General features: G+C 38.4%; 1 protein-coding gene across 1 annotated transcript; it reads left to right on the top strand.

Annotated features, from left to right (window-relative positions):
- The first annotated feature begins 1,418 nt into the window (after positions 1-1,418).
- LOC139145646 (uncharacterized) lies at positions 1,419-12,702 on the top strand. The gene is made up of 7 exons (XM_070716927.1): positions 1,419-2,386; positions 2,983-3,315; positions 3,521-3,603; positions 3,844-4,172; positions 4,906-5,034; positions 5,257-5,390; positions 11,778-12,702. Exons 1-7 carry the CDS (start codon positions 1,419-1,421, stop codon positions 12,700-12,702), a joined length of 2,901 nt encoding a protein of 966 aa, XP_070573028.1.
- Positions 12,703-17,302: the final 4,600 nt, after the last annotated feature.

Here is a 17,302-nt window from a genome sequence, read left to right as displayed (position 1 = left end):
TTCCGCGGCAGCTTCAGTTCACGACTAACGGCAACAATCGCAGGTATATGACATCAAGGCCTTTTTTCTAAAATTTACGGTGAGTGTTATTGGAAATTACATAAATGCCATGGTGCCATGTCATAATTTTATCTATTTAACTGCTTCGGTAAGCATTGATCGGCGTATACGAACTCTGCAGAATGGTGGCGTAATCACCCATGTGCAGAAGATTTGTAGAGAGATGCGCGTTCCAGCGCCAAAATAAAATATAGAACGTTCTCCTCGCCAAACCTAGGAGCGTGATGGCGCTGTACAGTGAGCGCGTTCCATTTTTCGAACTATCTCCTTTCACAACGCTGTTCAGTGTTCCATATGCACGGACCAAAAAAGAAAAAAAAACACGATGAAATGTTTTAATCGTCGAACACTTGATTTGTGATTGTCGAAAGACTTATAGGATCAACGACAAACGTAAGTCTTAAAACTTTCCAAATCGATGTACATGTATATAAGCTACAAAATGTTAGTGTGTACATAAGGGGGCTTGATGAACCGTGTACTTCGTATTCAAAATTTTCTGAAAGTCATGCTACAACTGTTCAAGACTACATCAAGCAGTTTGATCGATGATTGCATCATTTGGCTGCTACGATACTTGAAGTTCTTGTATCTTTTGTTTTATATATACAAGGATACATGAAGTTAATGTCAATCACCTTGGAGTTCTGTTATTATCTTACCAACAAAAGGACTTTTATTCACTTCGACTTTTTTATCAATTGGAATTCTCTTGCTCGGAGGAATAGTGTAAATGATCTTGGTATTGTACTCACTTCTAACATTAGAATAACACTGTCAGACGGGCTTTCGAAATGTTAGAATTTATGAAGCGGATGTCTACCAAAATTAATATTTATAAGATTTCAGCTTTTTAGTCTCTGTAGGCCTATATTAGCCATATGAGTCACCTTGAGTATTGCAGTGATCTCGGTCTCATTGGCAGTAAATAAATAATGATAAAATTCATTTGCATTATCTTCTCAACAAGATTTAATGATCTTTTTTGTGAATGTCGTTGCTTAGTTTATCCTTCGTGTTGCTTTACCAAAATCAATCAACAAATCAATTAAAAGAACGGCCACTTTCTCAGTGTTTCACGAGTTTATAAAACATGTATGGCCTGAGAGAGAGAGAGAGAGAGAGAGAGAGAGAGAGAGAGAGAGAGAGAGAGAGAGAGAGAGAGAGAGAGAGAGAGAGAGAGAGAGAGAGAGAGAGAGGGGGGGAGGGGAGGGGAGGGAGAGAGGTTCTTGCATATCTGAAAATTATGTTATCAGGCACATCTTTGCATGAAAATATATAATTTTGAATGAAAATTTCGACTTGAACAATTAAAACGTTAAACCTCTCATCTACTTTACCCTTGTTTGTGTCTCAGTATGGCTAGATTACAGCGGTTGCTATGGAGCGAGGAATACAATTTTGATGACGTCATCCTCATCGAGGGAGAGTTCATTCAGATTCTTGATAGTGGAGATGCATTACGGTACGTTATTCTTGGCCTGACTCCGAAACTGCTTTTGATAGCAGAGGACAACATGGACCAAAGCAAGGACATTGACCCGGAAGACTTACCGACTGATGACGACTACGACCTTGAGGATTTGGAATTGGCGCACCTTTATCCGTTGAGCGTGGTCAAACTAACTGTGAGGCACAGTAAAGAACATGAACTGAAAATGCGAATGATGAACGGGGAAACGCAGTTTTTTGAGTTCGCGGACAATGTTGACAGGGAAGAGAAATGGCATCACTGGGTTGCTAGAATACATGAAGTTCACGTTGATTACCTTGGAGATCCGGGTAAAGCGGGCCACATTCTCCACACTAATGAGGGCAGTCACCATTCCATCGTGCATGTAAGCGCGGATGTATTCAAACCGAAAGAGAGAGGTCGATCACCTGCATTCAAATGGATGAAGCACTTCACAATGACGGTGTCTGAAACGCATAACGATGACATTGAGGATGAGGTGAGTGAAGTTTTCACGCTCGGGCTTCCTATCCTGCATGAAGCTGGTAGAAGTTCAATGTCAGTGCGCAAGTCCATCAGAAGCAGGAGTGCTATGATGAATGAAGACAAAAATGACGATTCCTCTGTCCAATCAAGTGATTCCGGACAAACGGAAGGCAGTGACGAGGTGTCAGAGGTTGAAGACAGTGGGGAAGAGGAAAAAGATGAAACCTTAAAATCACAACGTCTTCGCCGTCTGGTTCTGAGCGTTGGAGAGTTCTTCGGAGTCGCGAATGCAGAACCACATATTCACGGTCCGTTTGTGCTGAGACGCACAGCGTCCCTGACGGCCTTGCAGGAAATTAAGAGGGCGGAAGAAAGTCAAATTAAAACGTAAGTGCAAAGCTTTGCTGACCTCAAAACAGCCTAAGACAACAACCAATCAGGAATGTGACGGATATCACGCGATAGTTAACCTTTTTAACTGTGGCAAAACTGGAACAGGGACAGACAGAAAAATGACCCGATAGCAAAAACAGGCGGAGAGACCGCGTCAGGGACAGACAGAGAAATGAACCGACAGTCCGACAAACGTGAAATCAAGAAAACGGATGCGCCCTACATTAGATTTGGTTCAGAACATATATTGGTTCCTCTGCCAAAGGACATATTTTCTATTTTTATTCCGGCTGGTAATACTTTATTTTAAGCCACGTGAAAGTACATGTTTTCACCAATTATCGCTAGAATAATGTGTCATAATTGAAGAATAGCGTTCAGTAGCGTTTACTTCGAAGCGACTCTGTCCAATGGCTTTAACCTATGTGTGAATTACGGCACAAAGGTGTACATATGTGTGCGTTTAATATTGACATGAACTTTAATTGGTACCTTCCTTGAACATTTTATCATTAATTTGCTTCAGCATCACTTAAGAAAAAGTCATATAACGTTACTTTTATTACTAAATTTGTCTCTCCTTCGTGTAGCCTAGCTGAAAACGACCCTTTCAACATAAATCGCGAGAAAATAACACACACCACGTCACGACCGGACATTCTAGAGGGAGAGGCCACGTTTATCGAGGATGTGCCACATCTTGCAAAAATGACGCACCGGGCTTCCCTCCTCTCTGCCGAACTGGAGAATGATGATCCCAGTGTGACACCCCACTACGTCAACGGTCACGTGATGTTGTTGACCAATGAAGAGGTAGCTCTTGAGAAAGAGGTAGAACAAGCTAGACAGCAGCACGTGGATCTTAGTTTCAGCACTGTCAGGAAGAAAGGAAAGTATAGGAGAATAATGGAAAGAAAAATCAAGTATGTATTTATAAACGTTTTCTTACATGATCGGATACAAGATTTTGCCAATTACCATTATCTGATACTGTAAAAATGATCCTCCTGTACGTTGAATATCTTCTGTGAGAAGTGCGAAAAATAAAGTTACCGCCGATCCAGTACAGTATCTCTGATAAGCTAAGGTAGTCTATGATGTATCGTTTAACTGCTCTTTCCTGCCTAGGTTACCCACAATACAGACGACGGACGAGTTTGGTCACGTGACAATTCAACTTCCTGGTAAAGTTTCCTTGAAAAAGGACGATGGTAATTAATTTGTTAATCTGTATAGACGAACGGGCAATTTAAGTGCCTTGTAAATGTGAAGCCTCGGCAACAAGATAGAATATGGTATCGCACCGTGAGGGACAATCAGCATATTACGTAAATGTTAATCGGAACCCAAGAAGGATGTACAACTTCTTTGACTGACATGTGTAAAAAATATTGTTCAGTTTGCATATTTAAGATATATAACCAATTAATCATTTCTTATTCTTTTAAAAGAAAATAAGCCCACGTCAAAGAAGCGATTTGGGAGCAAACTCTTCAAGGGAAAAGCCACAAAAGCATTCCGTAACATAGGGAAGAAGAAAGACAAGTCAAAACCATCTAAAAATACAAAACTGGATAAAAAGAAGCGTTCTACGCCCGATGACAACGGTATGAGTGCAGCACAGGAGAACGCGGTTGAAGAGCACGGACCAATCATAAAGCATGTAGACGAAATCGATTCAGATTCCCTGGCCAAAGAACTTACTTTGATTGACAGGGATCTGTTAATCAGAGTACGCGATACTGAGCTCATTGACTGTAAATGGACCAAGAAAGACAAGGTTTGTAACAATAGAATGTCTAAAATCATAGGATGAATTCAAGGATCGCGAAAAGTTACACATTTTTGCTTGCGAGATTAGGCATTACTGGAACTCGCACATTTCGAGATACGAGCATATCAAAGAAGTTACCCAACAAGCAATGCAAAATTAGCGTTATACCCAGACAGATTTGTCCTGGTACCTTAGAGTGAAAACAATTCTGTGATTGCAAAAAATCAGCTCTAGTTTGTTGGAGTATATCGACGTTTGGTATCCGAGGTTATGTTCACATTAAAAATCATTACGGCAGCAAATAAATCTAAATTTTCGAAGCAGACATTCGACTCGGAGGAAGGAATTACCCAGACAACAAAGGACAGCCATGTGTGACCACTGTATATATGGTGACTTGCACAGAAAACTTGATAGTCGATACTTTCCAGTGACACAACGTTTGGTCCCGTATGTGAGAAGTTGAGTGAAGTTACCACATCATTTAATAATATAAGGAATCTGATTGTTAAAATAAACAGAAATTTTTGATTGCTAGCTTTCAAAAAGTCAAAAAAGCGCACACGTTATATCGCCTTGTATGATGCAACGAGGAATGGGAGGTTTAAATTGTGTCTATACGTTGCGTCTATTCATTACTGTCGAGTTAAAATACCCCGTTTTGAGGAATATTCTACGTGCTAATAGTAATTTATGTATCTCAACCAAAGTAACGTCTTTTAATTTTCTGCTTCAACAGCACTATAGCGCCCCCAACATAATGGAACTCATCGAATTCTTTGAGCGTCTTGTTAACCTTGTTGCCACGGAGATTCTAGCTCACGAGTCATTGGTGAAGCGAACTCAGACTCTGGCCAAATTCATCGATGTACGTATTATTTAAAACGTGTTTGTAATTTCAATATGCATGCGCAATACTGCTTTGCGAAATCCAAATATCAATTTTGCAGAGAAGGGGCCAATTGAAAGAGGACATATTTAGAAGTATTTTGCAAATAAACGTCCAGCGGAGAGCTTTGCTTGACATGTGTGAATGAAGAACTATAACCACTCACCGTATGCTTTTCCAATATGTTTTTCATTCCTGTAGGTCGCTGGAAAATGTTACCATTTACAAAATTTTAATTCATTGAGGTCAGTGATGGCGGGTCTTCAGGTCACACCGATCTATCGACTTCATGATACATGGAATTATTTAAAAAACATGTATAAACAGCAGTACAAGTAAGTAATGGCTACGCATTTTCTTGTTTTGAATATGTTTTTAGGCAACTTAAACTTGTAAATATATCGTTACCACCGTACACTCGTCAATGATATCCGAACCAGTGAGTACTGTAATCACTTACTTATATCTTTTGTGATTTCAGAAATACCTTGAGAAATGTGTTTCAGTATGTTTGGAAGTTTTGTGACTAAAGGAAAATGCCCGGAAACCTAAAAAGTGTAAATTCGTATTTTTCCCATACTTGACCACAATGAGCAATTAAAATTACACATGGACGATAGGATGTAGTCAGAAACTGTCAAAATCAAGAAGCGAACATCGCAAACCTTCATCACAGAAGGGGACGCCTTTGAGTTTTCTCGAATACTTGATATTTGATGGATGTCTGCTTGGCAATTGATATTTTCAAAAATCCATTTCATATCATCAGTTCGTGTTCTCTCTTAATTTAGAGATGTATTTTGGAGCACTGCGCATGCGCAGATTCATATTTGCATAAGCGACCCGTTCAACACGAAAATGGATTTTTCTCAGGACACGCGTCCCGCACCGGGTGCTTTCGGCTCTTGTGTAAAGGCGATGGAGAGACATATTCGGGTCAAGCTTGGAAGCAGAAACAGTTTGGACTTTCAGTTAACGTCATGGCTACCAGCGAGGGTGGAAAGTTCGGATTTCCGGTAGATTTTATGCAATACTTTCAGCGGTCCTCTCAGGGTTTCCGCCATGTTGTTTCTGTCAGAATATCCATGATTTCATTCAGCTATATTCAAATCCATCGTACAGTGTCTTTTTTGGCCGATTTTTTCATCCCACGTGAACAAAACTGTCGATGAACAATTTGTGGACACAAAGGCCAGCATTTTATGGCCGTTGCGCCATGGGGGACATCGGGGGACACTCGACATTTCCTTACATGCATCGCGGCCTACTTCTATTTCGGGAAATTCCGACGTTTTAAGCTTTGTATACATACCAAGAATATATTAAACGATCTTAGGGACGATTCAGAATTTACTTCCGGGGGGGGGGGTGGAGGATTTTCAGGGGGGGCCACCCATTTTTCCCAAGAAAATTTAGGGGGGGCAGACAAAAATACCACAATCTTTTAGGGGGGGGGGCCAAGGAAAAAAAACATCAATTCAATATTTGCCCAGAATTTCTGATCTCTACAAAAGAGCACCGTAGACGCTACCTGGGTGACACATAAACTCAACATGTTTAGTTAAACTCCTTTAGCTGCCAAATTCGGTAATATTCACAGTGGTTTGTTTTATGCATCTACTGCAGTATCTTGTTCTCCTCCCTGAAGCGTTATGAAATGTCCAGTATTTAGCGTGTCAATACAAACCATACAGTGAACAGTCAGGGTTGTTTTTGTTGAAAAGAGATCTCAGATCAAGTCCAGACTAGAATTCATTTATCAACAATAACAATGGTCATTTATGTTCACACTGGTATGTTGCTAAATACAGCATTGGGTGTTCTATGTAGTGTTAGAATAACAAACAAATGCAGATACACAGAGATGAACATTGAACAAATGCTAAAAATTACAGCAAATGTGTTTTTAAGGTTGGGTTTACCTTGTAGCTTGTAAAGCAGTTGAAAGTTGCATGATAAAGAAGTGTTAATTTATGCAAATGTATGCAAATCACCTGATTTCTTGGCTTCTTTTGCCTCCCAATTTCAAAATTTCCAACGAATTTAACTCCACTCAAGCTGGGTCAAATTTCTGAAATTTCACATTATGTTTTTTAAATGCTATATAACACAACAACTATCAATTGGTTTTGTTTGGCAATAAAGCTCTTACATTTTTAATAAGAGGCATTTTGAATAAGAGGCATTTTAATTTTGCTGATCATGATTTTAATCAATTATTAGAGTGTCAGTCTTTAAACCCCTACAATTTTAAAATGAAGATGGATAATGCCAAGTAAAATAGTTGTTTTTTTCTACATGAATACTATCCTTTCAAGTGAAATATTACATTTCAGAAAATACTGTCTAGTTTTCGACTTAAATTAATTTTTATCATTAATACCAAAATTGTACCCCAAATATACACCCACTTCATCCTTTGAGTAAACTACTGCTACTGCTACTCTTCTTTTCTGCTCCTTTTTTCTATGTTTCATTCTCATCAATTTTACCCTTTCTAAATTTTTTAAATGTTCTACATAACTTTTTACAGTGCTTACATCTACTATAAACTTTTTTGAAAATAAATTTATGGCCGTCTCATCTTCAAGGTGCTTTTCAACGAATAGGTTTTAATGTTGAAAATAAAAATATTATGTATTACTGTCAAAAATATATGGTGAAAAATTTACAAAAGGGTTGATTTTCCAATAATCCTGTATGTGCATCCAGAAGATCATGTGGCACTGCACCAATGCTATGGTGTCGGATTGTTGAAATATTGTGTACACAAGAAATTTGCTGTAGTCCAAGAAGTGATCTCAGTGTGTATGAGGCTAGGAGAAATGTGGATAGGCTTACACATTGTGTATTGATGCTAATACTTTTGTGTCCCATTCATTCTGATATGTGTGATCAAAGATTTCACAGTGGCGGCTGGCAGAAAAGGCAAAAAAACAAATTAACATGTATTGTTACGTGTCATCTGAAAACATGCATATCATGACTATTCAAAATTAAAGTTTGTTAAAAAAATTTGAAATATGAATGCTCTGTCAATTTTGAAAAATACTGCTGACAAAATGTGAATTTTGACTTACACAGGGTTATCTGCATTTTAATATGAACATTGGATTGTGAATGGAATGAGCAGAATAATATGTGAATTCATGTTTTGGATAAGGTGTTTTGTTCAAGAAATGTTCTAAAATATTCCTCAGCATTGTTGCTTTCAGTGGCAGCAACTTGGTTTTATGACAACCAAATTAGAAAAAAAGAGAAAATTAAAAACAAGTTGGCTTTCACCAATTTTAATTCCTAATGTTTAAAACTTTCACCGTGAGTCTGCAAATATTCAGCATCATCAAATGAAAATGTATGCTGAACGTGTGCATGTACATGTACATCTCACTTTCCAGAAATATCTGGATATCTGCAAATGAGATATACCATTAAACTTCAAGATATATATCACTTTGCCAATTATCTGCTCCTCTGATTTTCTGTTCACCATTTCTAACTGACATCTTTGCTTGTCTTTGTGTGCATCATATGTATCAGTGAGACATAACGAAAAAAGTATCATATTCAGTAATTAACTTTTCTTCAGAAATTTACAACCAGATATGTTTATTGCTACCCTTTCCAAAAGTGTGCCACTTGCAGTCCCTGCAAATCATTCTTTTTATAGTCACATAACCCTGAAATGATTTGTTATATCATCGATTAATGTCCACTAGGCCCTACAGTTCCTGCAACTTGTTAGACTAGATATGTCTATAATGTACCGTATAAGCATGCATGTATATATTAGGGGGGGCCATGGAAAAAAACCAGGAAAGATGAGGGGGGGGGGCCATAGATTTTTTCTATAATTTACTAGGGGGGGGCCATGGAAAAAAATCACCGAGAAAATAGAAAATCCTCCACCCTCCCCCTGGAAGTAAATTCTGAATCGTCCCTTATGCATGGCGACTTGTAGAACAGCCCGCGAAGGAATTCTTTTAGTGAAAAAAATACAGCCTTCAATTGTCCACAATTTCATCCCAGTGTTCAGCTGCGTCAAGTGGTAGCCCAGCGCACAATGGTGTGTGTTCCCGGCGCTATACGGCCTACCATCCGTGTAATGCCAGGAACATACAGCGTTGTACCACGGTCCGTGGTTGTACGCAGGGCGGCTACGTCAAGTGGCAGTATACGAATTGAATCAAGTCAGTGGGTACGTACCGCACTTTAGATGGGTTCAAACTTAAACTGAGTTCGATGTTAAGTGATAAGAGGGGAAATACACCATTATAAATATTAAGATTTTGATCCCATTTTAAAATCAATGTTGCATGTATCAGATATTGTAGAGTACAATAACAAATTGTGTTCTAGAGAGTCAAAGAATTTTGATGTTAGGGTTGCCCAGCATTTATAATAAGTTTTTTGCTTTTGAGATGACATATGTATGGGGTCACATGGATAAGTAATCTGGCCCTGTGATTAGTCAATTTGGTGATGCATCTTACAGGTCTGCAGTTTGGGTATTTCTACAAGAGATACCTTGAATTTAGTCAGTATTGTTATTCCAGTAATTCTGTATTGCTTTCATGACTGAGGATCTGAATTAAAAAAGACACTAAAAAGACACTACTAAGTCATATTGCAGTATCTTTATTATATTTCACAACACCATGAACATGTATAACAATATAAGTATTATAATTTTCAAATAAATACTCTTGCAGTAAATAAATGTTTCTCTGTCTTGTTTTTGTAGTACTTTATAGAGCTGCATGGACAGTCCTGTTGAGTAACTAACTATGAGTGATATGCTGCTGACATGTGTCTTTTATATTAACCTAAGAACAAATGCTTTCATTGCACCGTGCAAAAAATATAATGATGATAAAAAAATAAGAACAAAACCGAAAGAAAACCCTCAAACTAGGTTTTTGGAGGAAATAGTTTTCCCCAAAACAAGAGCAAAATCAAAACAACCTGAAAATCAGCCTATAAGCTTGACTAGACAAACGTTATAATGCACATGAAGCAAATTTATTTAGGCAAATTTTATCATCCTGGTGTCGTACGTCTCACTAAAATTCCTCTTCAATTGCAACCTCTTCATGGCGAGACTCCTTTGGCGTCGTTGGCGTGTAGCAAATGACTGAGGGGAAGGGAAATTAAATATAGTTTTAGAAACCTACGCCAGTTATGGAAGCCTAGCCCCCGAGGGTCATTGCGGAAGCTTAGGTTTTTAACGATCACCTTTGACGTACCTCTACAGACTAGAGTACAGTCGTCCATCGGAGCATCAACGTACGTTCACCGTAGGCGATGGCGGAAGAAGTTTCTACCTCCATGCAGCATCATATTTATAATTATAAGCGATACACAGCCCCATGGCAATATATTCGAAATGATCAACAACGACAGGCAGGGAGGGACAAACAGTCGACGGTACAATGGCGAAGTTTAACACCAAAAGAAATACAACTGCCGTGCATGCAAACATGAAATACAAGTCCGGGCAGCGGGCTCTGCGTCGCAGGGTACCGGCGTTATGTGGCACAGTACAATAAATTACCCACAATGCTGCTCGATTTGTACCAACGACGTTAGTTTTCTTATAACTTTTTCAGTTCTGTATAAAAGCAATAATGTGAAGTCTCAATATAATTGATTAATTATATTTATTAAAAGTACGTTGAAATATTGTAGTATAAATTTCAAAGAAACCATTAAATAACCATAAAAGTCACATTCTGCAGGTACTACAAATGTCACAGTTTAGGGAAGCAAGTTATGACCAACTGAAGGGGTCATTCTCTGAAAAAAGTTAGCATGTAAATTTCTTTTGTCTTTTCTATTTGGAAAAAATCAATATCCTTTTGTTTCATAAAACAGGTGCAACTAGTCTCCCTACTTTCCATCACTTTATTCTGTATGGCTGAGGACACAATCAGTGGAAAATTTACAAAAATCCTATCTCCTCTCTCAATCAAGCACAATTTTCTTAATCCTTTAAAATGGGAATTGAGAAGAAAGGTGTTTTTAAAAGTACGTTCTCAGAATTTCTCCAAGTGGTCCAGGAATTTGTCTACACATCGGAGACATGGTAGACTTCACAGGGTAATCTACGTTGGTACAAATCATGATGTATTGTGGGAAATCTCTAGTACTGTGTGTGGCCTCAACGCCGGTAACACACACAGCCCTGCCACGCAGGCCTTGCATAGTGCTCCCAGGAAAGTTAAGAATGAAGCGCTGGTTCCACAAATTTATCATGGGATCACTGTAAAGAGGTATATTTACCATTGATTGCTGATCTATTGTAAATGTGGACCTGATTCGGCAAGTTTACCATATACAGCAGAAGCTTCCGAAGGAGTACACACGGTGTAGACAGTCAGGCAGAAAACTTAGCGCGATCCGCGCGATCGGAGCGAGCTCTGACCTCTGACATTTAGGTACGATCAACTTCCTGCTCTACGCACGCGCAACAAAGGGTCAACGGGTCAAAACGTTACTGCGAGTGCGCATAATACATCTCTAAATTAAGAGAGAACACGAACTGATCATAGCATACTGGTTTGCGGATACATTATTCGTTTTTTGTTCATATTACCACAGAATTAACGTTGATTGGTTGAGTGCGCAGTTTTCTGGCATTGCCTTCTTTCTGAGAAAGAGCGCCCGCAATCGACGATCGAGTTTTCTAATCTAACATAATTCCTGACAAACAATTCTTGCAGGACATTCCTGGAGCTATCACATTTGATGAGCGACGAGCGCAATTTTGCCTGCTACCATGAAGCCGTGGACGAGGCTATGAAATCGCCGCCATGCATGCCTTTCTTCGGAATATTTCTTCGGTCTCTCATAGCAACAGAATCTGTGAATTTGATTTCAATGGACACCAGGAAGATGAAACTTGATATCGAGAATGAGGATGGCGACAAAGACGCCGAAGTTGGAGAAGCGGCGAGAGTTGATGTTGAAGGCGCTTGCAAGGATGCTGCAAAAGGGGACAGAAAGACGGTTTTCAAAGGAATAAGGAGTAAAGTTGCGAACATATTCTCGAAAGGAGGCTCAACCTCGCCTACGACTTCAAATCAAGAAGTCAAGACGGAAAAAGTTGACGTCTTTTCCATGCTGGCCGTTGCTATGTCGGCGCGACGCCAACAAAGGGGACTGTCAGTAGATCACAGTGACACGTCATCAAATTTATCAGAAGATACTGGCGAAGGTGATGCCGATGTTGGGAAAGATGGGAAGCCGAAGTTGATTTCCAGAGCTCGCAGGCGGCGAATACGAAGGGCTATTCTGCAACACGCACGGAAAATCCGTGCCGAAAAATTACGAGAGCTTACCGATGAACTTACAGAAGGTGGAATCGGACCGAGCTTATTTGCCACGATGGCTAGTCTGGTTAGTAAGGAAGAAAAAAGAAAACGAATTGAAGAAAGGAAAAGGAAGGAAAGAGAGAAAGAGAGACATAAAGAAATGGCAAAGATGTTGTTTCACTACCAGATCAATGCGATTAAATACAGATTCCATAGCAAGGCGGACATTCGATCATTTCTCTTGAGATCGAAGTGCAACACCGGGAGGGAAAACTACAAACTTTCATGTTTGCGGGAGCCACCTCACCAGGGGGAGATAAAACAGCAAGCCTAGGACGAGAATCATTGCGTTCGTCGTAAGATGTCAAATAATACATTTATTTTTCTGAGTGGTGTGCTATCATACTTTCTATTCCGATTGGCTCCTTAGGTACAATTTATTTTCAAAAAAGTGGTCAAATAAATAGCATGGTCGCATTTTCTCGGAGATAAACACTGTTTTCATATTTATGAGACGTACAAAAAGAATGAGTTAGGTTAGGTATAGTTCTATGGCCTTGGAACAGTTTACCTTAGTTTGAGTGTATTCATGCTTGCATGAGTGTGAGCGTGCGTCTGTGTGATACCACTATTTATACCTCGCGTAATCGCGTAATTACATCAGAAAGATACAGGCTTTGAATTAATGAAAAACAACAACAACAACAACAACAACAACAACAACAATCAATGTTAATAACATCTGCACAAAAGCTATCACACCTGTATATACATATACAGTGTCTTGCTCTAACGTTGCTAATTTTCTGCCACGTGATTTTGCTAATTGGTCACGTCCCGGGTCTTGTGGAATCTCCACGTTCCAAAGATGGAACCGTGGCGTTATTTAAGCTTGAAATGAACTCAAAGCGTCCGGAAATCTTGTCGATGATAGGTCAATAATGACATCACACATCCAAAATATTGATTCAGTCAACAATGATTAACTCTGTCGATAACGAATCTGATATCTCCCCTCAGAGGGAAGAGGACTATCATCAAACGAAAAGGAGGGAATACACAACAGTAAGGCAACTGATGAAGGGACCCCACTCTTTTCTCAAAACACCTTTAGGATGAAACACAAAAATTATATCGTTTTTCCGGGACCCAGGTCACACGACCAAAATCAAAGCACTTTCGATTCACTGGTGTCTCGCCATGTATTATTCCACACACACTAAAGGAGTCACCACTTTTTACGGCTTGGGGTAGGAGGAATTAATTACACTAAAAACTTTGAAATTTCGAGTACCGCGGCCAACCATAATATATTTGGGTTACCCCAACCCTTACTTACATACACATTTGACTGAAGCATCCACCCCAAAACTTGGAACCATGTGTTTGTATAATTTACTGATACAGCAATAGTAAAGACCATTCAAATCCTGGTGTACCCCGCTAGAGTATCATCGTTTATCTCATGAGGGTTGAAAAAGGTGAAACCAACAAAATGAAATTAAAAGTCACAACAAAATATACATATAAAAGCTCCCTCTATAACCAGTATTCAACCATGCGGTATCGTTTGATTTGGATGGTTACGGATAAATATAATATGTTAGCGAAGTGTCTTGCACTTAGAGTCAAAGGTGTGTCTTACATATCATTAAAGTCCATGAAGCTGTAACTTTTGAAATTCGTTGACCTGAAAAAAGGCTTTCTATATTCTATTTTCTTTTAATTCTAAAAATTTAAAGGATATACTACTAAAAAAATTGACACGTAAATTGAAATTTTAACCGTTATTTGATTTCCCGCCATTTTTAAAAACTGGTAATATCACAAACAAAACAAAGCCAATGGTGACCCAGTGGAAAATATTCAGCAGTATATGCATTATATTGGACTACTCTGTTGTTCCTGTGAAGATTTCAATGTATATATGCACGACGTACAGTGTTTTGCTTTATTTGCATGAGGGCGCCATTTTTCCTCTGGGCAAACGTTTATTATTTATCTTGCTCAAAATTGCACGTGCAGTCCCAGTGGACAGTTGATTATACTTGTATAAACACCCCTCAATGAGTACATTCCCATTAACTTGTTTTTGTTTGAAGCAAAATCACATCACAAAAATAATGCTAAAAGATGCAGCTATTGTGCCTTTAATGAAGACCAGACAGTTTTTGTTCATTGTTGTTTTATTGCAGACAACATCCGTAAACTTTTGGAGATTATAGAATGTTATAAGCAAGAAAACAAACCTGGTTTGGTTTTCATAGCTGATTTCGAGAAAGCGTTTGATAAATAGAGATGGAACTTGATTATAAAAATTTCGGAGGTTTTTAATTTCGATCCTTCTTATGTTGTCTGGGTTAAAGTCATGTACAATAATATTTGTAGTCCCAGTATGAGTCATGGTTACATTTCTGAAAAGTTTTATCTTTTTCGTGGTGTTCAACAAGGTTGTTCATTACTGCTTTATTTATATGTTGTCAATTCGAGTGAGAGATTGTAAGACTATAAAAGGTTCAACTACTGGTTTGATCGAAAGCAGAATCTCACAATATGCTGATGATAATAAAATTCCAATCTAATCCACTCTAATATCCTTTACTGCTTTGCTAGATATTTGAAACGATTTTTCCCTCTATCTCCAGTTTAAAACCTCACTATGAAAAGTGTAAGGTGTTACGCATCGGCTCTTTGAACTTACGAATTTCAGTATTGACACTTCCTGCCCTTAAGAATGGCTCTGACAGATGGCTCTGTTGATATATACCCGAGTAGATGTAAAATCATTTTGTGTAGAGAGCAGTTTATGAACATTAGTTTGCATCAGACAAGTTAAGTACATATTTTCTGAAAAAAATAACGATTTCGACACCGCTTCTTCCATGACATTGAATTGACGTTGAAATCAAGTTGCGTTCAAAATCGGTTTTTAGGAGTTCAAAAAATGTAATTCCGACATATGCATTAGAGAGTCCAACATGTGAACTAAGAGAAAACTGACTTCTTCCTTTTCGTGTAGAATGGAGCTTCACATAAGGTATAAATGTTCTAGGGCATTGAAATTGTTTACAAATTAGTTTTATTCGTGTTAAACTCATGGACTGATAAAAGAACAGTGACATCGAATGGAAACATATGGATCATCAGATACGTTAACAAATGGTTACAATTAAATTATATGTTACTGCGCCTTTATATGGCAGTTTTGATCAATATTAAATATATACCTATTTTGTACCTATGAATAGATTGTATGAAGTAATGCTGCCACCTTCTCGATGTCTGGATTTTACAATGATTATATGAACACAATCGTTCTTTTCTGTTTTAGAAAATTACCTATTCCGTCGGGTTTCGTGACCACACCTTCTCAATTTTCAGCTTTATCTACATCTCAATACGATTGAAGTGAACCCGTCTTGGATTTTTGATCTTGTTGTAACAAATTTATTCATTTATTTAATGTATATTGGTTTGTAGATGGCCAATCATCTACGACTTTTAACGTATCTGACGCATATTTTTCTTCTTTGTTAGGAAAACATTGTTCATGTAAAAATGGAAATATGCTTGGGTCCTTTAAGACTATTTCTCATGAATTCAATTATTAAATGATGCTTTAAAACCAATAAAACATTTCCAAAAAACAACTTCAATTTTGAAGATCATGTTTTTCAAATTGTACTGTATAGCGTCGAATCAATAATATGCACTGTCAGACTATCACCGAAACCTCCAAAATGTGTATAATTGGTATATAAACTATTATATTATATCATGCTACCATGCGCCATTCTGATTGGACGAGAGCGATGCCAAAATATTGTTTTAGCACTGATAGCGGTGGTAAAACGGGCCCCTAAACCAGCATTTTTGAAAAGAACTTGAAGAAGTTCAAAATAACAATGCGATCATTCCTGGCGACTGCGACGAAAATCGCTGTGTCAGCGTCCAGCTCTCGCTGAATCGGGCAACACACTCTGCTCGCATATGACAACTGTTCATACAGTCGCCGTAATCCATGTCTGGATTATTTCAAAACTACACGTTTTGCATCCAAAATATCCATCAAAAATAGAACCTGTAACCCCACTGCACCACCTCCTCTGTCTGAATGTTACGACAGTTGGCGCACACCGGACTGACAGTGAATGAGACAAATCTATTTTTAGTGTACTACGCCAAAAAAAGTCAGCGCTATTATTTTTATGTAAATTTACGAAAAAATTGTTACTTTTTCTTTTGCTTTGAACTCTTGACCCATTTCTGTGTCTGAAGCAGTTGGTGTTGCATGTAAATATTAATGAAAGTTTGATGAACGTAATGCGTACATTATCGTAGGATAGTGTGTTCGCGTGTTGTCAACATAATCCAAACTTATAAATATAGCTGCAAGCAGCAATGCCGGGGCAAAGCAATCTTAAGTGGGAAAAAGAAGGCTAATGTATTCAGAGAGAGCAAAGGTCTTACCGTTACATGTCTTTTTTGCAACAAAACTTCTTTCCTTCTGTTCAACAAAAAATCAGAACACTAGGTTTATTGCTAGCTCAAAATTAGAAATGTGCACAATTATGAGGTATTGCATGTGGCATCATTAGGTCTAAGATCGTACCAAATATGAAGGGTATAGGACTCTTGGTTACTGAGTTATGGACAAATATGTATATTTATGGGAAAAATGTCATCGAGGTCACGTGATATTTTGTCAAAAAATTTGTATCCCATAGTTATCCCTATGTACCAAAAATCAGACCTCTAGCTCTGTTGGCTTGCCCAAAATTAGATATGTGCATATTTAATGAGGCATGACATATGGTACCATAAGGTCTCCCATCATACTAAATATGAAGGGTGTAGCCCTTGTGGTTACTGAGTTATGGACAGATATGTATAATTGAGATCAAAGGTCATCGAGGTCACGTGACATTTGTCAA

Source organism: Ptychodera flava, chromosome 1 (assembly GCF_041260155.1).
Source record: "Ptychodera flava strain L36383 chromosome 1, AS_Pfla_20210202, whole genome shotgun sequence".
Classification (NCBI taxonomy): Eukaryota; Metazoa; Hemichordata; class Enteropneusta; family Ptychoderidae; genus Ptychodera; species Ptychodera flava.
This window is presented reverse-complemented; position numbering and strand designations above follow the sequence as displayed.